This window comes from Epinephelus moara, chromosome 19 (genome assembly GCF_006386435.1).
Source record: "Epinephelus moara isolate mb chromosome 19, YSFRI_EMoa_1.0, whole genome shotgun sequence".
Classification (NCBI taxonomy): domain Eukaryota; kingdom Metazoa; phylum Chordata; class Actinopteri; order Perciformes; family Serranidae; genus Epinephelus; species Epinephelus moara.
Genome location: NC_065524.1, coordinates 18,880,638 through 18,908,318, shown reverse-complemented (window position 1 = coordinate 18,908,318; position 27,681 = coordinate 18,880,638). Strand labels below are relative to the sequence as shown.

At 40.2% G+C, this 27,681-nt stretch overlaps 1 protein-coding gene across 1 annotated transcript in view; it reads right to left on the bottom strand.

Moving 5' to 3' along the window:
* khdrbs2 (KH domain containing, RNA binding, signal transduction associated 2) overlaps positions 1-27,398 on the bottom strand; it is an 83,923-nt gene extending 56,525 nt beyond the window's left edge. The window contains exons 1-2 of the mRNA XM_050071457.1: positions 27,189-27,398; positions 10,267-10,394 (exon numbers count right to left, since the gene is read on the bottom strand). Of these exons, the coding sequence (XP_049927414.1) occupies positions 10,267-10,394; positions 27,189-27,279 (219 nt within the window). The 5' untranslated portion in view covers positions 27,280-27,398. The remainder of the gene's footprint in view (positions 1-10,266; positions 10,395-27,188) is intronic.
* Positions 27,399-27,681: the final 283 nt, after the last annotated feature.

Below are 27,681 nucleotides of genomic sequence, written 5' to 3'. Positions count from 1 at the left end.
TTGAATCGGGACCTTGTGAATCGAAATAGAATCGATTGGGGAAATCAGTGGCGATACCCAGCCCTAGTTACATGTAGCCACTTGATCCATTGTTACTGACAGGCGCAGCTTTAATAAGGAAGCCATATCCTTTTGAAAACATATATTCCTTTATTTTTGTTTCCCTCAGGTCCTCCTGTAGCTCTCTCACCAAGAATTACAATTGGCTTAATTTTCTCCGGCTGTGAGCAGCTCCTCCATTTCTGTCTTAAACTGCATCGTGGGACAATAGTGTCAATCAGCAGCACACTTCTTAAAAATCAAGTGAATATATGCCGCATGCTGACATTTAACAAGACTCTGACACATTTCGAGAATGAATGGACTACATACAGAAAACCCTGTTAGAATGATTATCCAGTGTAGAGCTGGGTCACTGTTTATGTGGGGCAATTTTTAACATGGGGAGGCATTTTAATCATTATTATATCTCATGAGCAGCATTGTGGCAGACGAAGTCATCACACAAACACACTGACTCAGTGGAATCCCAGAGTGGAGCTGTGATGCTATCGTACTTAATTTTAATTCACACTCTGTCCTGCCTCTACTGTATTCAGCACTTATCTAAGCAAAACACCTTTTCCACATGATAGGCCTTTCTTTGGGACACTGACATCTCTGGGCGGACAAAAATGGAATTCCTCTTTGGGGAGAGCACAGCTGCCGCACTATTTAAAGGTCACAATAACCCAAGACTGATAAGCTCAAAATTGTGGCACCCGCAAGGACAAAATACAATTTAATGTGTTGTGGGCTGTGTACTGTATGTACCTGCAGAATGGATAGTTAAAGCATGTACCCGACAGAGGTAATACTATTGAAACAAGCTTGTTTAAATGTGACAAGAGTGGAAATATGTCCATTTTGTTTCCAACCAAATCAAAGTGCTGCTAATTAAAAGGGCAGAAATCATTTTACATTCTCATACACACACACATACAGAGAAGTCCCAGCACTGGACTCAGACACGCAGACAGTATCAGCCATTGAAAATCCATTTCATGCCCCAAGGTTATGAGATGCTAATCAAGCTGTCTCATTAAACAGCAGAGGATAAATTCTAGTTAAGCGTTAATGAAAATGACTATGCTGCTTAATCATAGTTTTTGCAGAGTAAATAGTGATCTCAGCGTACAATTCAGAGGCTTCCAAAATCATGCTGTGAGTGTATCATTTGTTTAGATGTCAAAAGAGGACAGGTACAGATGTACTGCCTCTTCCCTCGTTAACCGAGATCAACCCTGTTTTCAAGGATTCATCCCCTTTTTTTTCCAGAGGAGATTAAAGAAAGTGATGGTAAGGTCACTGGAGCAAAACGCCAAGGCCAACTATCTTTATCTTGACAGGCTATAAAACGACAACAGACCTAATGTAGATTTTACAGAGAGTGGTGCACAAAACACACAAGTCGTCCCCTGTGAATAATGCATACAGCTAGGGCCGCTCTGTAACAAGATGCATCATCCCTCCAGGTTTTATCCACATAGATCGGAGGCGTAGCAGCTGCAGTTTTTGCAATTCTAGCCCAACCATACAACAAAACACACTTTAGAAACACAAAATAATAAAACTATTAACCTGTAATTTGAGAAATACTGTCATACGGAGTTAAATATGGTTTTACTGGCAGGTTAGGTTAAGCATCGATCCTATTTTGAGAACACACCTGAATGCTCCTTGTCATCTCCTAAGCACGTAGCTAACGATGAATTTCAGATGCTGACAGCTGAAATTGAATTTATTATTCAGCGAGGCAATAGGGACGCCCGCATGTGAGAATTTTTTTTCTAGTCATCAAAATTTCACCTGTTTTCACAGATGGAAACAGGTGAAAATCATTACTTGGAAAAAAAAATCTATCTGGCCTCTCAGTGCTTCTGTAAGGGAGGGTAGTGTGCCATGTGCAATCTACAGTAATATTGGTTTACAAATGCCTTGTAGCTGATTGGGGGATGATTTTCTGAGAAAATACAGAGTAAAATATAATAAACCAATCATGACATTACAGTGAAAACCCTAACACTGACTTTACAGTATGCTTAGGCTCCAACATCTACAGTTTATATTCAATTATATATTAAAATGATTAATTATGCTTTTTTAGTTCTGCATTTGTGTTGAGTAAACAGGATAATGAGTGCGCTGAGGTTCGTAGTCGGGGTTAATTTGATTTTCCCTGTCAGCTACAGGAACTTATATCCATTTCTAATGCCTGTTGTAATATTAATATTATTCACTAAAACTGCCCATTAGTAATGTTTAAGCTTTTATTGCATCATGTGTTGCTGGCAGCTCCTGCCCATGCAGAGACCATAAATGAAACTGAGTCTTTAGCTATATTTGATGCAATAAATGTGTGAATTGTCCCTGCTAAGTAAGTTAAATTAAATATTTTTACAATATGCTTTGTTGGCATACGCTTGTCTGCTGATGCCAAATAGTAATATTTTAACTGCTTTTAAATGGTAAATGGACTGCACTTGCGTAGCGCTTTTCTAGTCTTCCAACATCTCAAAGTGCTTTCACACTGTGAGTCACCTTCATCCATTCACACACTGGTAGCCAAGGCTAACCATTCACATGCATTTGCACACCAATGAAAAGCCATCAGGAGCAATTTGGGTTCAGTATCTTGCCCAAGGATACTAAAACATGCAGACCAGCAGAGCTTGGGTTTGAATCCCCAATCTTCTGATTAGTGGACAACCTGCACTACCTCCTGAGCTGCTCAGGACGCCGAGCCACTGTCCTCCTGAGACCCTGTGTCGTTATCTGAGGACATTACATTTTGGGTATACTTGACCTTATAATTCTACTTAACTTAGACCTGTTGTCCTCGGCCGTGGACATTTGTTTGTGCCATCTAGTGGTAGTAAGAGCACAATGCACAAATCTGAAAAGAAGATGGCAGCCATCTGTGCCAAGTCAGTCTGCAGCCGATCCTGACACAAAAATGGACAAGACCAAAACCTGATCACATTTAATGGCTTGTTTATTCATGATGAATAATGTTTATAGTTTGATATGGCAACAGATTTGACCAATTTTAGTGTCAGTATCAAGCTAAGACACTGTTAATTAGGAAGTACTCGTTTGAAGGCATTAGGACTTAATCATCGTCTCATTTGAGGATAATGGGACTTTACTATCGTTGACAATTAAAAATGCATACCAAACAAAAGTTGGTAGGAGGCTATGGTATCATATATTGTGTGATGTCATAGAGTTTCTCTTTCTCTGACTCAAAGCTTAAAAAAGTTTCAGTCACATAGTTTGTTGTTTTGTAACAACATTGATTAACTTCTCAGCACAACTGAGATATTTACAGGCCTGGAGCTTGTTTTGTTGAAAATCACCATCAATAAAATTCTGCCTGATACTACGTAGCATCACAGAACAGGACTAAATTGGGCAGACTTTCTGACGTGTCATTACAGTAGAAGCACAGGAGGAACTGAAGACATTAACGCACGTTACTGTCACACCTTCATGTACGATACATGAAGGTGTGACAGTAAACCAGCATGCATATTAATAGCCCTGTAACTGGCCAATTAAATGCAGTCTTCATTAATGTTATTAACACACCTGCGCCTTTCCTGCTATGACATGTCTTTACAGGCGACAGTATGTGCCTGTCCGGCGTGTACCATAAAGAATGATTTCATCAGTACTGCTTGTTTCACTGCACGACATCAATCTTCCTATGTCACGTCGTCAAATCCGAAACCATGCAGAAGAATTCTCACAAGTAATAATTTAATTACTTTGCATTTAATTACGTTGCAGCAAGATGGCAGCTGTAGGCACGAACAAGCACTGTTAAGCTGCTGAGACGTGAAAGGACAGATTTATGACATTTTATACTTTGTCACAAGAGACAGAAAGACAGACTGGACATTACTGAATAGTCAGCGTTGGAAAATAGCTGTGACACAAAGTGAAGTAAAATGTGTTTGTGCCTCTCAGTGGGGACAGATGTTGTCAGAGTGAAAAATCAAATATATAAGTCAGTGAATTCATATCTGTGTGGCAACAATGTACAAACATTTTTCACAGCAGCCCACTATTAATGTTTATCTGCTCTAGTTCAAAAACAAATGTTTTTCAAAGCGCTAGAGAAAACTGATAGAAAAAGTAACTTGTGATCTTTGATCTGTCATGTAGCTGTTAAAAAGCATCTTGCAGGTGTTTATGAATATGTTAACATGCATTCTCACACAGTATTATCAAAAAATCAAGATATAAATATGGTAATGTTTCTGTCTGAAAACATCTGTCGGTGTCAATTTGTGTCAAGTAAATCTCTTTTGAACTTTTTATTTGCTGCATGCTTCATCTCACTCATCTTTCTAAGCTCTGCGTTTCTTGTCTTTCCTCCCATCCTCTTTACGGGCCGTGCACTCGATCAAAGACTTGCTTCATGTGGCTAATTACCATTAACTGAAAGTGCAGTGTTACCAAGATGTTTAAGATAGTGACACTGCAGTGTCTTGTGGGGTGCTGACTGTGCAATTAGGTCACAGAAGTTGTTGTTGGACAACTGCTCCGTCCCTCTGGACTGCACTGCTTTGCTTACTTTGCAGAGCCGACACCATTATGTTCATTACAAAGCACCAGGACTTTCAGCCTGTGGATTGTGCCTGTGAATTTTCTGTTCATGATCATGAGTATATTATTTAATACATTTTTTTATATCTCCATTATCTAGCTCAGTGGTTCTCAGGTTTGGTTGTTTTTGACTCCACTGGTTTTCATTAACCATCTAATCAGGAACTGACTCACTTATAACAGGACACCAGGTGAGTGCAACAAACCAGCAGGCAGGATAGAAAATGGGTACTCCACTATTCCACAATAATTTCCTTTTAGTCCTAATTTGTAGTCTCTAAGAGGAAAATGGGTGTCTCTGCAAAATCAGTATGCTGACTATTTGCCTAAAGTACAGGGACTGTATGTGTGTATACCACTTATACTTCATATCTATCCTTACCCTAACCCTCTGAGAGTATGAACCATACCAGCCAGTCACCAGAAGACAGTGTTGGCATTGTACGTTTCTGCAAACCACAGATGTGTTACATTTGTATGTTTCAAACATATCATATCAACATTTCTAAAGTGACACATTCTGATTACATGTACACTCACCAGCCACTTTATTAGGGACACTTGCTTGTATCAGGTTGGACCCCTTTTGCCTTTGAACTGCCTTCATTCTTCGTGGCATAGATTCAACAAGGTGCTGGAAACATTTCTCAGAGATTTTGGTCCATATTGACATGATAGCATCACACAATTGCTGCTGATTTGTCCACTGCATATCCATGACGTGAATCTCCTATTCCACCACATCCCAAAGGTGCTCTATAGGATTGAGATCTGGTGACTGTGGAGACCATTGGAGTACAGTGAACTCATTGTCATGTTCAAGAAACCAGTTTGAGATGATTTGAGCTTTGTGACATGGTGCATTATCCTGATGGAAGTAGCCATCAGAAGATGGGTACACTGTGGTCATAAAGGGATGGACACGGTCAGCAACAATACTCAGGTAGGCTTTGGTGTTTAAACCATGCTCAGTTGGTACTAAGGGGCCCAAAGTGTGCCAAGAAAATATCCCCCACACCATTACACCACCACCACCAGCCTGAACCGTTGATACAAGGCAGGATGGATCCATGCTTTCATGTTGTTTACGCCAACCCTACCATCTGAAGGTCGCAGGAGAAATTGAGACTCGTCAGACTCTATTGTCCAGTTTTGGTGAGCTCGTGTGAATTGTGGCCTCTTCTGCATACCTTGGTTGTAACAAGCGGTTATTTGATTTCCCCATTCTGATGCTTGGTTTGAACTTCAGCAGGTTGTCTTGACGATGTCTACATGCCTAAATGCATTGCATGCGCGTTTGGCTATTTAGCTATTTGTGTTAACGAACAGTTGAGCAGGTGTACCTAATGAAGTGGCCAGTGTGAGTATATGAGCTGACTTTGTCAACAGTAGGTGGAGGGGGTGGTGGATGGTGAGACACCTTTTTTTGCTACACATTGGTGGCATTTCCAGCGGCAACTTTGCCAGCAAAGGCAGGTGTTTTTAGCGAGATATCAGCAGCAATTTCCTGCATTGACTGTACCACCACAAGGTTTTTTTTCCAGCAGTGAGTGTGCCATCAAAACTGGGTATTTTAAGCCAAAACACGATCTTTTTCTGACCATAACTAAGTGGTTTTTGTGCCTAAACATAACCACACTTTAACCACAGCACCGATGAAGAGTAAAGAAATGCAAGGTCTCAACATTTCCACGACATAATAAAGTACAAATGTTAAATATCCGTAGTTTGTAGAAACTTATAATACAACATTTATTCTGAAGACAGTTCAGTTCAAGGAAAACTCAGTGTTTGCATTTAGAAAGTACTGCTGAATGAAAAATGGTTTTATTTTTTTGTTCAGAAAATGCACTTAATGAGGCAGAAACACAAGGACAGAAAGATATCCCTAAGACATTGTGGGTCTGCTGTTCCCAAGAAACTATCTCAATTGGCATTTTTTTATAGATTCAAAATCTATTTAATAGAGTGAGGAGTTCCTGAGCACAGCTTAATTACTTTCTCAACACTGATCCTGAGGAGGAAACAGCAAATTGATTTCTATGGAGTGTCCTGAGGGGCTCACTGGACTAAAGCACACCGCCTGTGCTCCTGAGGTGCAGTTAAATGTTGCTCTGCCTTCATGACATCGTCTTTTCTCTGGTTCGTCTCTAATGAGACAGACAAAATTGGTAATCTGCATTTAAAACATCATATGACTGAAATGAAATCGCTGTGAGATCATGCAACAAGACATTGGGGGTAAGACTTGGGAAAGGAGAGGGACGTGACTCGCAGGACAAAGACTGAAAAATGGACGTGGTCAGTGTTTTGTTGACGATCTCTTCCCCATAACTCCTTTACTGAGCCCTCAAAACCTGCAGCGACAACAAGAGGAAAAGTGACCACAAGTGATTCATTTCAAATGACTGCTTGGAGACAAAAAGTGTCAGAGTGTGGAAGCAGAGAGCTGAGCAACAGTCGGCCATATATGTTTGAGATTTTAAACTGACAGCGAAGAACAGATCCTGCAGGTTTGGTATGATGGGGGCGCCGGCAAGGTCACACCAAAAACCTATGATCAGCAGACGGAAGTTTTAAAGAGTTTGCATCCTCCAAAACAAGATGCATCAGCACAAGATTTTTTTGGCATACAGAAAATGTTGCATAGACAGTGAAACACTACCCAGGGACTCAACGCAACAACACGGGAGTTGCAGTATTGTTTTATGGAACCTTAAAATTAATAGTCTAAGCTACTCATGGATGCCAAGTGTCCTTAATCATATATCCTTATTTTCATTAGGCTACCATGTAATGAAAAGCACCTGCAGCAAGCATCAGTTAACTATCCTGATACACTCACCGGCCACTTTATTAGGTACACCTGTTCAACTGCTCATCAACACAAGTAGCTAATTAGACAATCACGCTGCAGCAACTCAAGGCATTTAGGCATGTAGACATGGTCAAGACGAACTGCTGAAGTTCAAACCGAGCATCAGAATGGGGAAGAAAGGTGATTTAAGTGATTTTTAACGTGGCATGGTTGTTTTGTCACACACAACCATCTCTAGGGTTTACAGAGGATGGTCCGAAAAAGAAATAAATATCCAGTGAGCAGCAGTTCTCTGGGTGAAAATGCCTTGTTGATGCCAGAGGTCAGAGGAGAACGGCCAGATTGATTCAGGATGATAGAAAGGCAACAGTAACTCAAATAACCACTCATTACAACCAAGGTAGCCTATGCAGAAGACCATCTCTGAACCAACAACACGTTGAACCTTGAAGCAGATGGGCTACAGCAGCAGAAAATCTCTGAGGAATGTCTCGAGCATCTTGTTGAATCTGTGCCACCAAGAATTAAGGCAGTTCTGAAGGCAAAAGGGGGTCCAACCCGGTACTTGCAAGGTGTACCTAATAAAGTGACCAGTGAGTATAAATTATTTTCAGATGAGATTTAAAATGGTTTGATTTAAAAATAATTTTGTAACATTGTATAAAAGCTGGACACAGATATACTGCATTTAAAAGAAAAACATGATACATACAATAAAGCCCAGAAATAAACTACTCCCTCGTGATCTGTCTGTGTACCTATAGTTCCAAAGTGAATGCAGTATAAACTGTACCTGCAGAGCGGGACAAATAATCAATACACTATATCAAAATATGTTTTGTTGCAATCTATATTGCTACACTGATGTCATTATTCTTAGCTGCCTGTTGCATGACTGTGTGAATTCAAACTCAGTGGAGCAGGTTTCCTTGATTACAGTGGCAGTAAAGCCTTTTGGTTCCCCACAAGCAGCTGCGTGTCGTTGCTTAGCTGCCTGATGGAGCAGCCTCATTAGGCTGCGTTTCAAACTTTGTCACGACTGACATTTCATAAGTCAGAATAAGGCGTACTGTGTCACACGGTGATTTATGGTCATTGTTCTTCACTGTACCCTTGAGTGCTTTAGTGCACTAAAAACTTTGTTTTTTTGATGACTACATGAAAATAAGCAGACACTGCCTAGTGACTTTCTATTAGCCTGTTCGAAGCTCAGTGGGATTTTTCAGTGCCAAAAGTATTTGTGCAAAGAGGTGAAGCAGGAGAACCCAGATTACACTAAGAGGCCCCATTCCCCAATTGACAACTAAAATTAATGATGAATTATTTTTTTTTCAAATGTGGCCTTTGCATAATGTACCTTGACTTTCAGTTTGCAGTTCTGGTCATTTTAAAAATACCGTAAATTTCCATTTTTGGTCACTTTTTTTACAGAAAATAAACTAGATTTCCTGCCTCGTGGTTGTATGTCTCCGCCAACCAGCCATGTTGCAGTTTACATCAACGTCTGTCCAGACTTATATTTAGCCATGACAGTAGACGGCACAGTGGTGCAGTAGTTAGTATCACCTCACAGCAAGAGGGTTCCTGCTTTGAACCCGGACGTGGTTGTAAGCCTGGGGTGTGGGAGCCCTTCTGTGTGGAGTTTGCATGTTCTCCCTGTGTCAGCATGGGTTTTCTCCGGGTACTCTGGCTTCCTCCCACAGTCCAAAGACATGCAGGTTAGATAAATTGGTGACTCTAAATTGCCCGTAGGTGTGAATGTGAGTGTGAATAGTTGTCTGTCTATGTGTTAGCCCTGTGATAGTCTGGCGACCTGTTCAAGGTGTACCCCGCCTCTCACTGGGACAAGCTCCACCCCCCACGACCCCTAACGGGATAGCAGTTACAGAAAATGAATGAATGAATGAGTAGATGATGCTTCAAATATAAATGCTGCTGCAAAGAAGTTACAACTTCTAAAATGTTGTTGCTTCACACACATCTTCAACCCGGCAGCACTAAAGATCTATACAATCACCCATGGAGGTATTACTGAACGGGCCATATGTCAGGGCCTGGACTTCACCTCCAAAATTCCAGCCAAATTAACACTTAGCGACCAGGAGGAGACTCAAAATGACCACAAAGAGGTGCAAATAAACTGCAAAGGGACACAAAATAAGTACAAAAAGGGCACAACAAGACACAAAATAGCCTCAGAGAGACACAAAACCACAAGATCTGTGTGTCTTGAGGCAATGGGACCTTTTTTAGATCTGTGCTCAGAGGCCCATTGTCTAATTATCCTCCCATGCAATAAGCACAGTTTCAAGGTGGATACCAAACAGAAGTGTCACCAATTCAGTATCCTACAAAATTTCTACCCCTTCCTGTTCCTGAGTTATGGAGTTGAATAATGCTCAGAGAAGTGTTCCTGCAAAACATCATGATGTTACAGTGAAATTGACCTTTGACCTTTTGGAGATTATATGTCATCACTTCATTTCATCCGATTAAATGTGTGTGAAATTTTGTCAAAATTAGCGTATGAATTCTTGAGCTATGGCCAAAAACATGTTTGTGAGGGCACAGTGACCTTTGACCATCAAATTCTAATCTGCACATCACTGAGTCCAAGTGGACGTTTGTGCCAAAGTTAAAGAAATTCCCTAAAGGTGTTCTTGAGATATCACAACGAACAACCCAAAAACATAATCCCTCCAGGTGTCAGTGGCGCAGAGGCAAAAAATAGGACCCTAAATAGGAGCTAATAATGTGCTGTTGTCAGAGCAAGACGTGGCTGATGTGTCTCTTACCTTTGGATACTGCTGGATCGGGATGAGAACTCTTTCAGAGAGCTTGATATTTTTATTGCTGATGATATCTAGGTATTTCTTCATGTCACCATCTTTTCTCAATTCGTCACCTTCATTCTTTTCAATCTCTGCAGAAAAACAAAATGGATAAAAACAGATAAGAAGATTATTAGTTTGTAATGTAATTGCAAAAACATCAGTCAACATCTTCATCAGTCTGCAGCGGAACAGACAAACAAACAGGCTGAGGACACATCCGGAGAAATTTAACTATGCCTTGCATTACACAGTAAATATTTTGCTGATTATTTTATGTCTCAGCTGTAAATATGCTCACGCTGCAAACTTTAATGATATGAGATTATCCCTCTGACTCCTGATATGTCCTTTTACATCGGGGCCTGTAATCTCATGATCCAGTAATTCCAATCAAAACAACAACAGAGGCAAACAGTCACACTCAGCTCGCTGTGCTTCACTTCGCTGCAAACTGAGCTCTTGAGGGCTGTCAGCAGTCTCTGGTCCCCACACAGCACGGGACTCTCACAGACGGCGGATTAAACATGAAAAAATCGCTTGATGTTATCGGGTAAAAGTCAACTGGGGCGGTAAAGATTGGATCTGTGAACTCTCACATTAAGATCATATTTGCAGATCGTTGATTCCAATCAAACTGCAGTCTCTCCTAATAATTTGCAAAAATGTGCAAAGCTTGTGTAAATTGGGCCAATAGTGCTCTTGTGTCCCCGGCCTTAATGCAATAAGATGAGAGATGAGAGGTGGATATTAACTGTCCGGCTCAGCTCGACAGGAACACCCTGGACGCTGCTATTTTTTGATGGATGCATTTTATGGCACTTGTGCTCAACTACTGGCAATACATTAAGTGCTCTAGAAATTAAGCTATCTGTTGTCCACCTAGCGGGGATCCTCCTCTGCCGCTAATTAATACCCACCGGATTTACAATTATCAGCCTGCAACACACTGGCTGGACAATAAAAGATGTTACCGAACAAGACCGAGAACAAGTCGCAGACCGCTCCTGAGCTGCTATATTGAAACTCAAGAGTTCATTTAGAGAGGAGCACTTCACCCTTATCTGAGCTGTCAACCACCAGCGGACAAAGCTGTGAGGTTAAAAACATCCCCGACCAATTGGACGTTTCATTACGGAGCACAAGTTTGGACAAATAGATGGCTTAAATGTGTTATCCCTGAACAACGTATTAAATTTGAATGAATGCATTTCTCTGTTTTCTGTTCACTAAGGCAGGAGATTGACTACGGATGGAAATACGTCCTTATAAGCGGTTAAATCCACCTTAAAATCCATGGCACATGTATCAGAATTTGACTAGTTATCAGTTTGTGGTAATGATATTGCTTTGTTGGAATAGCATTCTGCAGCAAAGGGTCCTTCTGAGACTTTTCCTTGACGTGACCTTCTGGACGTTCATAACTCCAACTTAATGATCCCTTTGTTCCAGGCAGCTCCAGCATTCACTCACTACACTCCCTAATGGCCTGTGGTTTCAGTTTTACACCATACATTAAGGTTCATTTGTTTGATATTGCTATTGTCTGTGAAATCACCAAGACAAAACTCCAACAGCTTGAAATGCACAGATTTCCTCCAGCGTGACACAGTCTCTCTGATTGTGCCTGATTGTCCGAGGAAGATGGTTTAAATTGGAACATTCTGTCTCTGCTTTTTTTGTGAAGCTTCTCTGTGAGATGACTTTCACCAAAGCTGCAAAACTGCCAAAAAATGAGTTTGTCAAAATGGGGGTGCGTGTTTAAAAATGCCTTTTTAAGTTTTTAAGTATGTCAAAGTCAGTGCCAAATGGAAGAGCCTTAACTAACATTTACTTTAGAAAGTTTTGTGCATTACTTGCAAAAATACACCTTAATAAGTGTATTTTAACTCCCCACAGTGAGGCCGTAACAGAAAGGACTATATCAGGTAAACTCGGTGAACTCTGACACCACCACCGTCTGCCTCTGGGTACAGACTGTGCCTGAAAACTCTTGCAGAATCACAGATTAAGAGACCCCTCCAACCTTTTATTCCTATCAACAATGCTGATTCACACTCGCTTATGTGACACTTTACACAAGACAGGTGTCCCAGGATAGCAGGAGCTTACAAAATGCGCCTTTTAAAAATAGTATTTATGTATTCTTGCCTGAGGAGGTAAATCAAACACAACCTGTGGTGTGCAAACACATGAATATTTTGAACTCGTTCTGTTCTATATACAGTAGATGGGGTACTCTGTGGTGAGTAGCTGAAAATATAACAACAGTATATGTACATAAAAAAGAGAATGTGTATTCAGCAAGGCACTGATGGGGCTCTGGGGATGTCAAAGTCTGTCAATAGGTCCATCACAAACTGTATTTCTCTACAACTATATTATGGATTGCCATGACATTTGGTACAGACATTTGTTGTCCACAGAGGATATAATGTAAGAACTTTGGAAATCCCCTGACCTTTCCTCCATACTTTGGGTTATGACTTAATACCTGCAAAGCTATTGACTCTTTTATCAACCTCAACTGTTAGCATGGCTATTGACAAGACTGTCCCCCCAAGAAGGACAGCCCCAGTCATCTCTGGCAAACACCCCAGAACAACATGTTTTTATTAGGGGTTTAAATCACAAGTTTAATCACAAAACAATATTATATCGATTATTTGAACAACGATACAATCTTTGTCGATGACAAAGTCTTACACAGTGGTTCCCAACTGGTTCAGCCAAAGGGTCCGGATTTCTAGTCATTAGTTCAAGGTTCGCACAGTTTAATATATTCAGCGTCATACTGGCATTTGGCTATGTCGTCAAGCTAGTTTGCTGTCTCTGACAAGAAGCTGTCCATTCTCTTACTCACTCTACAGCAGGAAACCGCACTTAAAAATAAAAGCTCTGTGCCAGAATTTCACTGCACTTCAAAATAAAGTGTGTTTTTTACAAACTTGACATGTTCACAAGTCACGTGTGGTCCATTCAGAATGGACTGCGACCCACCAGTTGGGAACCACTGATCTAACACAATGCAACTTTGATTCAATTCAATTCAGGGTCCCGTGATCAATGTGACATAATATGAGTAAATGTCCTTATTGTCTTTTTCATGGCTGCTTGCCATTGTCTGCCTGGTGCTAAGCTACTAGCACTGTTTGAATTTAGGAAGTAGGTGCACTCGGACAGAAATGGTGACACAGACGTGCCATGGGAATAGTCTAAGTAAAGGTGTATCTTACAGATGATGATTTGTTGCAGCGTTTTCACTTTGCATTGATGGTACTGGATCATTAATCACTGATCAATGTATCATCACGCCCCCAATTCTTATGTTCAAGTGACAAAGCCTACTAGCAGCAAGGTGGGAGTAGTAGTAGTGACCTTGTTATAGAGCCACAACGTCCAGAATAGCATTGGATGGACTGATGGGTCAACCAAACACTGGACCTGAGACTTCACATCAGAACACTTCTGTGCATCATTCTATTTAATTTTAATTTATTTTACTTGCACCCACATTAGACTGCGTACAGTCCAGATAATGAAATACAAGAAATGTCAGGAGTGGTCAAGAGGGTCTTGGTGGCAGTATACAACTGACCTCTCCTCAACTTATGGAGAAAACAAATAATAAAAATAAAAAAAGAAGAAGAAAATCAGCTCACATCATTTATTAATATACAACAAATATGTGACAACAAGAAGCACACAAAATGAGCAGAAAAACGAATCAATCAGTAGACAACTTCTTCTGTTCAGTTCTAGAGGGTGAGTCATGTTTTGTTCTTCGATTCCAAGGACTTGTTGCCTGTGAAAGTTTGGGTCATTGAGTACATTTTCATGTGTGTTTTGTTAGTCGTGTGGTTCACAAAGGTTGAGCTTCACCTTAAAAACTGTCCTTTGTCTTCTTCTATGGTGCTGTATTCAGGCAGAATGTATTGTGCAGCAAAGGACTCGCACTTAAAGAACAAAAGCGATTCAGACTAGAGTTTGTATTTTAAATGCTTCTTTTACATCAGGACTGAACACACAGTGGAAAATAATGTGCAAAAGTGCAAACGTCTCAGTCGGTGTGTCCTCAGTGCAAAATAAGGCATGCATGATGAATCACCCTATATGTGGATTACTGCATGAGTGCACCTATAGTCACAGCATATGATGTTAGTCATGCCATCGAAAAAAGCTCATTTGGATTTTTACTGATTTTAGTTCCAGGTTTCATGAAGCATTTGTTTCTCGATTTCCTCAAAGATCAGTTCCGGTCTCCTGCATGTGGGAGGGAATTTGTTTTAGGCTATGTTTCCATTGTGAAGTGCCTCACTTTCATATCATTTGAATAGAGTAATGATGTTTTTCTAGCCCGTGAAGATGATTATACTCTGGAACAGTGCATAATGGGAAACACCTTTATTCTGGTCTGCAGCCTGCCAGTGAACTCAGAAGAAGATTGTGTGAGGAAGAGAGGGAGGATGAGAGACGGGGAAAGGGGGAGAAGAAGAGGAAAATGAGCTTACAATGTATAAATCTCTGGAAACGTTCACACCAATATCATCGTTGTCAAATATGTGGCAGCGAGCGACGTGAGCCTAAACATCAGAGGAGTGAGAATTTGCTTTGAAGGTCACTGGTTTCATTCCTCACACAGGATGAAAAAAAATCTCATTGGGAGAATTGAATGAGTAAAACACTCTCAGCGACTATTCTGGTGCTCTTGATCCCCTCTATTGCACTGCCAAACTGCTTCAGCGGAGCCGCTCAACGGCCAAGAATGGGGAAAAAAAAAAAACAACAACTGTGGTTTAACTGGGCAGCTAACAGATAAATGTGTGCAACTGTATGAATTCTGCTGAAAAAAGAGAAAATGTGCTCAGTCAGCCTGCCATGGCTTAAGGTTAAATACATCTGCTTTGGTCTGTATGCAGCAACACAGAGCCTCAACACGGACCGAGAAACAGCTTGAAGTTCACTTATCCTCGACTCCAGCAAGTTGTCAATAAAAATACACAAAAGGGTTTTCAATTACAGTAAATTAGGTTCTATGAGAAATTCAGACATCAGATTCGGAAGCATTTTGATTTAATTTTAAGAGGGATCTTTGGAAAAATAAGGCTCCTTTCTGTCATCAGTAAACCAGCTGCATCACCACAAAACGTTCAGATACTAAACAGGGTATTCTTCATCATTTTGCCATTGAGATTTGCCATGAATACATTTCTGAGGGTTCCCATGGACCCCTAAAAAGTCTTAAAAAACATTGATTTAATTAACCCAAAAATAAGGCAATAATTGGCATTAAATTGATTTAAACCAATATTTCAGAAGTCTTAAAAATACTAAGACACAAGAAGTAGGAATTAATGAATCTTTTTCTGAAGTTGCATTATGAAATCCTAAAATCATTCATTCATGTTCCATAACCACTTATCCTGTTAGGGGTCACGGGGGCTGGAGCCTATCCCAGCTGAGGTGGGGTGGGAATCACCAGAGGATCCATGATACGTTATTATCACGATACTTAAGCCACGGTTCAATATTATTGCGATTTTAAACGTGTTGCAATATGCTGAGAATTGTGATAAAATATATTGCGATTCATTAACCTTTTTTAAATAGTAAATTATGTCCCCGAAGGGAAACCTTGTCAGCATCTGTTTTTTCTAATTAGGTAAAGTTCTCAATCTGTTCATCTCACTAAAAGCATTTTATTTGAAGGGAATGTAGTTTGAGGGCTGGAAAAAGCAGTTTTCAAATAGGCTACCTAAAGTTTAATTTGCATGTATAATTGGCACTGTGTGATGATACGATATTCATTTTTTAAAATTCCTCTTGTATTAACGTCACACAGATCAGGATGGTGGACCCATCAACAGTAATGGAATTGTAAATGGACCTGTGTTTGTATAGCACCTTTCTAGTCATCTGACCACTCAAAGTGCTTTTACACTAACATTTACCCATTCACACACACATTCATACACAGGTGGCCGAGGCTACCACACAAGGTGCCACCTGCTACTCAGTTTTTCACACACACACACACACACACACACACACACACACACCAATGGAAGTATCGTCGGGAGCTATTTGGGGTTCAGTGTCTTGCTCAAGGATACGACATGCAGACTGGAGGAGCTGGCGATCGAACTGTTGATCTTCTGGTTGGTGGACGACGACCCACTCTATCTCTGAGCCACAGCCGCCTGGTCATACTTTATTTTCTCACTCTGAGGTCGTCAAATCCGGCAGTTGGGCAGTGACATGCGGCATCAGAAACCAACCAAAAAGGCTTCCTTTAACTTTGCCATTATACGTAGTTTAACGGTGCCTGGCAGCATTAGGGGGAAATGCGGCGGAGCAAGGACAAATTTAAGGCGGCGANCGTCAAAATCCGGCACTTGGGCAGTGACTTGCGGTATCAGAAACCAACCAAAAAGGCTTCCTTTAACTTTGCCATTATACGTAGTTTAACATGCCTGGCAGCATTAGGGGGAAATGCGGCGGAGCAAGGACAAATTTAAGGCGGCGAAAGTCCGACTGGGGTGGGCAGGAGGAGCGGAGGATGGTCCAACAAACACAGTCTTTCACCTGAGAGAGCAGTGTTTGTATCCCGTAAGATTACAAAACCAAACCCTGTTCTTTTTTCCTAAACCTAACCACGTCCATTTGAAGTTGAAGGAAAAAAGTGACATAGTGCATTTATTTTGAAAGAGACTGTATGTAAACGTTAAATTTCCTGTGAAAACAGAAGTGTATTTTGAAAGAACACAATGCATGTGACAGGCAGGACTTGACATGACGTCCCAGAACGTCAACAACCAACATAACCAGGGCACCTTGCACATTGTGTGTGGACGTGGAAAGTCCATGTCCAAACGTCAATATGTGACGAGGTCAGAGTGAGAATGTGTTGTTTTTCAACTGGGATGCTCCGCACAGGTGATCCAATGTCTGCAAGCTGGCCTTCACTGTACCCTGCACAACATGGGGAAGAGCAAACTCAACTAAAACAATTTAACCAGGATTTTCCGCCATGGCTCAAACTGGTATGAAGCAATGCGTGCAGGGTATTTAATGCAAAATGTTTTTCAGTCTCAGTGTGATCAAAATCAAGGTGGTGGATTCCCACATGCAGAGTGAGAAACACAAAATCGCCAAGAAAAGCTGCCAAAAAAATGCCCAGGTATTTCCACTTCTGGTCATTTAGGCGATTTGACCCTGAGTAACTGATGTTGATTCATGGTTGGGTTTTTTTCTGTTTAGTTTTGGCTTCTACAAAATTAGTCCTTAGTTTCATTCCGAGTGGCATTAAAAAAGTCTTAAATCTAATTTGCCTTAAGCTGTGGGGTTTATTATAATGGGTTGTGTTGCACTGATCGAGTGAAGTCTTTCACTGCTTACACGGACTATAATTCCAGCCATATAAAATTCACTTAAAGCTCTAGTATAGTTTACTAAAAAGAAAACATGAATGCCCCACAATATTTGAGCTACTTTCACTGCAAAATACTAGAGCATGTATGCAGTATAGTAACATCAGAGGAAGGGGGGAATGGGAGCTGCACCATTTGTTGGAGATAATATGTTTACTGCTCGGCTGTTTATCCTCACATCGTAGCTTTATTGGATTTCAGCTGTTGTTTGCCATACAGTCCATGCTGCTAAAGCATACACTTTGTTGCTGAATAGGAGCTGTTTGTGAAATGTGTGCTTTCAACACTGAGATGATGTTGGCGAGATCAAATTGTCTGCAACACTGCTGGTGGGTTTTTTCTGATGGGTCAAAGGAGAAACGTGGATGTGGAGAAAACTCACACGCTAAATGAACGTGGTACAGCGATAAAACAGGTCACTATAATAATTAAATCCAATTAAAATTAATTCTTCCAACACAGGCTTGATTAATCCGCACACCGTTGGGCTGTCGTGCCACTGAGGGATTTGATGAGATAAAACAGAGCATGAAGATGAACCTTATCACACCCAAGAGAGCAAACTCAGGATGTCCCGATGTCTGGCATGTGCTCTGTGTAGACAAATAATGCACACAGTAAGCATCCTCCCCATCTTTCTTTTCACTCTGCTCACCTTTGATTTTGCAAAGCTGGCTGAAAGACTGGAAACCTCGAATAACCCGCAAACTGATGGATGAGCATTAAAGAAAAACTGCAGATAGTAAATTGCTGGAAAAACAAAATCCTCACTTCTGTCAGGTTTAGATGCGGGGAGTTATATTTTGGCTGTACATTTCTGTTTTTGATAAGGTACTCTTGTTTGTTTTTATGCTTCCAATAAAATCCCTAAGAATGTGTGAAAGCAGTTCATTACTGTACGTTTAGAGAGTCTCTATATTGCTGGTTGATATTAATATGCTCATCCAAAATGTTTTGATTTACGCAGTGCTGACGCAGTCGATGGAGCTTTATTGTGCTGCGGGCAGTTACTGCAGTAAGAGGTCAGAACACAAAGGCTTGTTGAGTGCTGCCATTAGCCTTTAGACAGCTAAATTATTAACTGATTTCTTCTACCTACTGACTGGTATATCTACAATAACGACCTCGCAATGGGAGCGAAAATGAATCAATCTAATTACTCTCCAATACCTAATTGCTTGTTCACATCAAACACATAAAGAGGAAGTAATAACGTGACGCTTAGCAGAGTGGACCTGGTGGGGGGAATGGACCACAAGATGTGCAATTAGCTTTTGTCCTTTTTCCACTCCGGACTCATGAGTGTAAATGCACGGGGTTGATAATATGTGCCACTGCTTGGCCACATGCTGTTTATGTGTTTTTAACGGAGCTGCACCAAAGCAAAAATTACATTCAGCCCGTTGACATGGTGATAAAGTATTAAATCTTCAATCTAATTATAATGCCATCTTCAGATTCTCTGCTGAGTGTGCGATGGACAGTGAAGTGAAAAACTAATTACTATTCATACAAATTACATATTAAAAAGCAAGCAAATTATACACATTTTAACCATGATGGTGTTTTAATAATCATGTATTTATTACAACTACTTACAAGCCAGACAGGATGGAAAACAGTCCCAACATTCAGCTTTGGTAGACAACATGGCCCATGGTCTGATAGGTACGATATACATTATTATATATATGTAGGATCTGTTTCTCTTTATCATATGCAATATTATATGTGCAGAATAGGGTCTGTTTCTATTTTGTATATACAGTGTGATATATGTCATGTGTTACTGAAATACACATATGATCTACACCTGTACTTTAACTAGTATGTTTTATTATATCTGAGGACACATCAAATGCTGCAGTTTGCTTCAATAGAGATTTGTGTTAAACATGCAGCATTTTGGCTGTTATACACATATTTTATTTATTTATTTATTTACAATTAATATGAGTTATTATTATCATTATTATTGTGCCTATTCTATTATTATAATGTATGTATTTATTTCTGTATATTGTGCATCACAGGGAGTTTGCAATTTCATTGTCATATAATGTCACATATTTTATTTATTTCATTTATTTAGTTCTTATTCTTGTTCTTATTATTATTATTTTATTTTATTCTATCGTGTCTTTATACTTTTGCATTGAGTTTATATTGTTATTACTATAATTATTATCATTATTATTTAATTTAATTTAATTTTTATTTTATTTTACTTTATTTATTATTATTTTCATTTTATTTTAATTTGTTTTATTATATCTTTATACTTGTGCACTGAGTTTATATTGTTATTACTATAATAATTATAATTATTTCATCATTATTTAATTAAATTTTTTATTTTATTTTACTTTATTATTTTTCATTTTTATTTTATCTTACTCTATTCTATTATGTCCTTATATTTTATACTTTTTGTACTGTGTTTCTGATTTTTATTTTAATATTTACACTGTTGGTTTAGTCTCTAGGTGCATGCAGTATATTCGCACCAATGTGTGCTTGTGACTGTGTTGGTATAGAGTGCATTTTTTAACATTTCTATATATTGTATGCTTGCTTTGACTAAGTTTTTTGGCCTGTGGGCATTATAAAGAACCACAGCCACTCTGCTGTCTGTTATTTGACAAGTTTTATTTATTCCTTTTACACATTATCTTACAGTTGGAGTTGTTTGGTGAGCAGAGTGAAGGCATGGCTTTGATAAAGAGCAAATGGACATAAGGTAGGCGGTGGAGAAGGGGACTAAGGCGATATATTTTTGTTTGGATGAACACTTGGTGCTGTTGAATTTGGGTGAAGAAAATGTAAAAATATTCAGAAAGAAAGACAGCATGGAGCATGGCAAAGTATTCTGATGAGTGGTGCATGCTTTCTCTTCAGCCCTGTATGTTAGCTGCCAATTTCAGCAGAGAAACATGAATGAGATGTATCTGTATTTGAATGTTTGACATGTACGTTGTTGGATTTATTTCAGCTGTCTATTATAGTGTATTATTTTGTTTGGTATAATTAAATTCACATATTCTACATAATTATTAGTAATAACTGTTAACGTTGTATATCATTGCACAGTTGTGATGAATATTTGTGCAAAAAAATGTACACTAATGATTGACTGATGTGTTCATGCATTTGCTGCTTCATGATCAGTATGTATATCTCTCCTTTTTCCAGTCCTAATTGTGTTAGCTTGGCATCCTGCTCCCTGCAGCACTTTATTTCCTTGTCTGAAGGGACAATCTGTGTAAATTTAATTACTGGTATGTTGGATGAAACAGCACATTAGCCTCTATCAGCATGTAGCTCTTTAATGATTAGGAAAAAAACCCTGAGCAGAGCCGGAGTAGAAGCACACCTGAAGAGACAAACCCTAAGAATGAAACCAAACCACAAATCACATTTTACAACATAATAATTGATAAATTGGTAGTTTTTTCTCCCATTTGTCCTCCACACTAACATATTGTGTGACGATGTGATTAAAAGATCAGATATATCTTGCTCCAGTAGCTGGCAGCTACTTCAAATCAGTCATGACTTGCAAGTGAATTGAAAGTGATTTTACCAAACACATTTCAAAGTAACCACGGTATCTGAAAGGACTTGTTTTATGAGCACCATAAAGACAGTAATATAGCTTCTCTACCAAACACCTCATGCCAGTGTTACTCCTGTACTTCCCCTTGATTTTGCTTGTTTTGACTTTTAAAAAAAAATCCCATTTCTATTTCTTTATTTAGACCATTTCTTTTATGTGTGAAAATTCAAGAGGCGCAGTAACATAATCTGATACCTCATATCTTTTGTCTGAGTGCTGCTGCTTCGGCTCATCCACTCATTTCAGTCGCTTGAAATGCTCACGACCTTGGAGTCTAATCTTATTCGACCCGTGCACTCATTGTAAGTCACTCTCGATAAGAGCGTCGGCTAAATGCCCGAAATTTAATGCAATGTCTCACTTTCCCGAAATGTAATTTTTGTGTCCTTTTGATAGGTCATACCACATGGGCTGTTGTTTATCTGCCGCTATGAGGCGGGTCACTGCTGGATGCCGAGCGGGGCATAATGGATACACTGAAAGTGTGAGCAACAATTTATAAAGAAGAGAGAGAGAGAGATTAAATGCAAATCAATTCTTCGAGAGAGAGAACTGCACTCTGAGGTGAAGTATCGTCCGAATCAATTGTAAGAACGTGAGACTTAATAGAAGTTTTCTTCCTGGACTGAGCATGTGTATGCATGTGGTGAGGAAGACCTTGGTGTTATTCTGCACCATGCAAAAGCGGCGACACTTTTTGCATGTAAAGCCTCATATATTCATAGTTTATAAGATTTATATCTTCTTACCAGTCACTCATTGAAGCTTACTTTATTTAATTATAGCTCTTCATTACCAGCTGACTGAAACTAAGGCTAAAACGGCTGCAGTGCATCACAAGGGTTCATACATTCTCTGATAAATTTTAATTAAAGTTAAAGGGTCATTGCCCAAAATGTAGTCTTGATTGAGCATTTTCATCAGCCTAAATTCTGTGGCGCAGAATTTACTTGTACATATACAATGTTAGGAAGCAAAACTGACCAGTGCTGTAATTAACTGCGGGTTCCTCTCTTTCTGAGAGTACTTCCTCCTGTGTGTACACATGAAAATCACAAGCAAGTGCAGCTCAGTGCTCGAGTTGGGCCAAACGCAAGGAGGATATGGACATGATGTACAGAACTAATATATTATGTGGATTAAGGGTGTTTTGAGCTCAGACAATGGGGGGTTTCAAGACAAAAGCAGTTTAAGCTCCAATTATCTAACTCCATAGGCATTAAACTGGCACGATCAGGCAACAGATGTAAGGATTTTCCTATGTTCTTGCTCTCTTACTTGACATGAGTCACAGTGTTGGTCCTCCTCCATATCTATACTCATCTTTTATTCAGAGAAGCCCACATCCTTCAAATCTATGCAGATTTGTTTGTATTGCCACTGTGCCTAGCAGCATTTGTGAGGGCATTTGATATAGAACATACCCTGTCAAAATGCTTAGTGACAATATAAACTAGATCCTGTGATTGCACTAGCGACGTGGAGAGATGTCCCCTTCACCCTAAAAATGGAAACTTGGAGCACACCTGCCTTTTGTTTTTCTCAGCAAGCAGTGTTGTTGTTTCTCTTCTGCCTCTCTTTCTTTTCACCTCATTAGGAATCCCATTTTGTTTTCATGGCAGGGCTGGGCTACGTGGCATGTGGAAAAACCACTGGGATCTATTAAAGGCTTCCTTTTCTTGACTCGAACTTCAACTCACTTTTAAATAACACTTTCTTATACCTAAAAGCAACAGAGCAGGACGGTTCCCACTGACTTCCAAAACAACCTTTAAGATCATCCCCAAAATAACCGTTGCAGTTTCAAACACGTCCTTAATCTTATGACATGGTCACAGTTACACTATAAAGCCTCCTGGTCAGGGATAGGTAACAAAGCTAGGTGGTAAGATTCAGGAAAAAACATCATGGTTTGGCTGTAAATAAGTACTTCTGTTACTAACCTAACATTACATGTGCAGCACCCCCAGTTGACAAGGGGCGGAACAACACAGTCTGTTGGCTATTTTACCATAACTAATGGTCCATCTGAACATTTATTTTAAATTTTGTACAGCATATAAGGTCCCTGTTAGAAAAGATATGGTAAAAAAAAATATATATTTTTAAATTAATTTCTCCAGATCTGACATGCCAACATCATCACGTCAGGTGAGGTCAAAGTGCCATCTAAACTTGGGGAGTGATTTGCAGTGGGGAGCTAATCAATAGTGCGGTTAGCAAAGAGACAACTGGATGTCTGACACCAGGGGCCTCAGAGAGCGACAGGAGGAGAATGAGTAGGCGGAGGTAGAGGTGGAGATTGACAGGCAGCTGGACCAATCCCTGGAGACCAAGTCTAAACAGCACAACCTGACCACAGTCAACGCCCGAAACATCATCCACGAAGCGATCACCAACAAACACGTGGTGACCATGATGAAAGCTGCCATCAACAAGACCGAGGCCGTCCCTCTGTTTGAGCCAAAAATGACTCGATCTAAGTTTAAAGAAGTCGTGGAGAAAGAAGTGGTGATGCCAGCCTGGAACATTTCTCCCACCAAGAAAGCGAGTGAATGGTTTAGAACAGCTGATGGAACCACACATGAGCAGTAAGGGGGTGCACATACATAGTCATGCACGCACATTTACACTGTGCAGCACCCCTCAGCAAAAATATGTTCTCCAGCACATGGTTATACATCACACACATCATGTCACATGGGTCACTAGCATAGTATGCAACACATATTAGCACACTAGGCTATGTTGTCATCAAAAGAAGTCGACCATGACTTCAGGACATGAACACCAGTCTCCTGGGTGAAAGTTCATCTGACCCATCGACCGCACATCCTGCCCAAACTACAGCAGCTTCTTAATATTTGCACATCACATAGACTTTATCGCTTTTACGCTACGTCTCGCCACTTCCTCCTCTGCTCCTGTAATAATTACTATAGCCACTTAAGGGTGCCAGCTTACAATAAATGTAAGTATGGGTCGTAATAAGCTGCCTGCACATTTGACCTATGTCGTTGCGATTTTTTTTAAGTGGGAGAGGGCTGCAATATAAGCAACTGTAAGGCAGGTTTCTCTCTCCTGTCTTGCCTACAAACTTACTACTTCCTGAATTAACTATCAAATGGCTGTGGGTGAAGTTGCATGGGGGACAGCTTCTCTGGGTAACTTGATCCACTTTAATGTCCAAAAAAGAACAAAGGACAAGTTAACATTGACAACAATGGTGGCATCTTACAGCTTTTATATATATGACTCTGCCAAACCTAATCCTAACTCATTACCTGCACATGACTGCTTGACAACTAATACACAAAGTTTTATACACATTCTTTTTAATGTATATAATTCAAAGTTTTTCAAATTATCTTCTCTGTTTTATCATTACTTTTACAATCAAAGGAAACAAGGAGCTCACACACCGCTCTAAAGGAGACTTATCCCCACCCACCCCCCTTTGTCCCACACAGCTTTAAATCTGCTCAAAGAAAGACAAATGATTTTTTAGGCGGCATCATAATTTAAACACAGACTCACTTCGTAAATATGGAGCCGTCAGCTGGGACCATGGTAATTCCATGCTATGCTGTTTATTGTGCACGATGTGAATAATGCAGGATTACATACATGATTTCCTATTCAGTGATAAATAGCTGTGAATCTATAAATCTGGCTGTTTTTCTGGCTGTGTCCACTGATATGTATGATTCTGCATTATCCATGAGCATGGACTCACAAAATTGATAACAACTGCTGGAAAGTGGTTACAATTATGAGCCGAGTATTAAACATGCTGCCCACGGATGACTGTGTTGAACATTTTCAGAGTTGACAGTCTGAACTGACAGTTTATTATACTGATTGTGTATGATGCATGCATACTCTTTTGAGCTGACCTTGCAAACAGAAAACATACTATTCCACTGCCATGTATTACTAGCTACTGCAGCCTATTGAATTTTTGTATACAGTATTATACTGTATTGAGGCAGACTCTACAGTATTGTATACTATGGGGAGCTGCAAATGAATTGCAAATAAGAAAATAAACATGAACAACAAGGTAAACACACAACACATTTTAACATGCGAGTTGCTGCCGATGCGATAAAGATGACTTTTTTTTTTGTTTGTTCCCCGGCTTTGTGAGTCAGCCTTGAGTAAATTTGGCAAAGTGTACTGTGTGACAGATGATCCCATCTGCATCACAGTTAGCGACAAGAGCAGGACTGTCAGGTGTCTCATCAACACATTTCAACAGGAACGCTCAAGGGGCAAAAAAGCACCAATGCACAATCTCCCCCCAGTCCAATCAGAGCATATTAATCCAACACACAGTTTGACTGAATCTCTTTTAGCAAACATGTCAGAAACGGTTAGAAATAATCACTCAGGCAAGATTTTGGTGTTTAATTTGTGCACATAATAAAAATGATTGAATGGGCTCAGATTGTTCCTTCAAAGTGTGCAAAATGTTACTGAAAATGACTGATTAATATAGATTACAGTAAATGTTTACACTGAGTAAATGATGTAGCAGGTTTACAGTCACAATATGAAAGCATCCTGTGTTAAATGTGGTCATTTTACATCTGATATTATGTTTTTCTACAACGATACAGCACTGTTTGTTTCCTCTCGCTCTGTATGTAATGCAAGTAGTGTCCTGCAAGTCCATGTGGACTCCGAGCACCTTTGGGTCTATGACACCAGAATAAAAGTACATCCATTCGTCCGTTCATCCACAAAAGCACATCACTCAAACCTTCAAAACACACAGTCCGTATTCGCACAGGAGGAATGCAAAAGTTACATCTGCAGACCCAATGATATGAGCTGAGCCGAGTTTCTGGTGTTTGCTTTGCGACGGTGAGCTTCCTATCAAAAGTGACACATTCTCAGCATGTGAATGACACCAAGGCTACCTGCAGTATGAAGGACTACTTTATATGCTGCAGGTGGAAGCTGATTATGCCGCCCAGTTAGACATACTGTAACATTAAATCAGAAGAGAAACTGTAGAACATCTGTCTCAATTGAATGGAGTCCCCTCTGTGACCTTCATGGCAGTTATCAGTTAGTATAAATAATGATATAAAGAAGAGGTGAATGTCTTATTAAACTACATTCATCTACACGGTGTATAAAACAGTTTTCTTTGCCATATTATGATCTATGACTCCTCAGGCACTCAGGTAGAGTTCTTCAAAATATCAGACTGAGATATTAGATCAGAGTGCTTATTTTTTTATCAAGAAAACTCAGTCCTTTCTGACAACATGCAGCGTTTGGGTCTGATAAATTCTGATTTCACTTTATACTAAACTAATAAATGCTGTCACTGGGCTACACAGTGCATATATAAAGATTAACAGCAGTTTAAATCCAGTCAGTCATATAATTAAGGCAATTAGTCCCTTTTATTCTGGATAACTACTCTGTGTACACTTTCAGTTTGTTTCCTGCTTGTTGTGTGCCAGAGCTTGACCTTGGAGGGCAGTGGGTTACAATAAGAGGTGCTGACTCTCTGACTTTGCACACACTTTACTTTCTGTGCTCGCTGCATTTCCTCCCATGATGGTAGAATCCCTCAGAAAAGTTCTGCACTGGAGCCAAAGAGGAGCTCCCTCCATTAAACACACCGCACAGTGAATCCACTGCCATTAAGCTGGCATTAAGAGTCAAGGGCAATGTGTTCAAATAAGCTCACATTAGGTCACTCTGCTCCACCAGAATGCAATTCAACGGTGCTCCCAGTTGCAGGGGAACATGGTGAATGCCTGTGATAAACAAGTCCACAAAGCTGAGAGTAGATGAGACTTGAAAAATACCTGACTTACCTTCTGCAAGCAGACGCACCGCATGCACGAAGGAGGGGTCCAAGCTGTTTTTCTCGGCCACCAGTTCAGGTAAGTACTTATCTGGATGCATTATCACCACAGCGGACCTCTTCACCGGCCGTGCAGGTGAGGCGACAGGAGTGCTGAGCGTCGGAATGCAACTGTAAACCTTCCTGCTCCTGCTTTCTGGTAGCTTCAGTCTACCAGTCTTTATAATAAGCGCCACAAGCAAAACCCCCTCCAAAAAAAAAAGAATTGTCGTCCCGGGTCTCCGAGATGCTTGACTGGAGGTTGAGATGTGATTCAGAGGTGTGAGCGACTCGAGGTTGAGTTGTGATTCAGAGGTGTGAGCCCATCTCCGCCACCGCTGCCTGCTGCCTCTCCTCGGCACCCCGCCAGACTCTCAGACTCAGTGGGTCTGCAGCCCGCGCTGCTCCCCGCCCCTCAGCATCATTATTGGCCATATTCTGGAACTGGCGCTGCTGGAAAACAA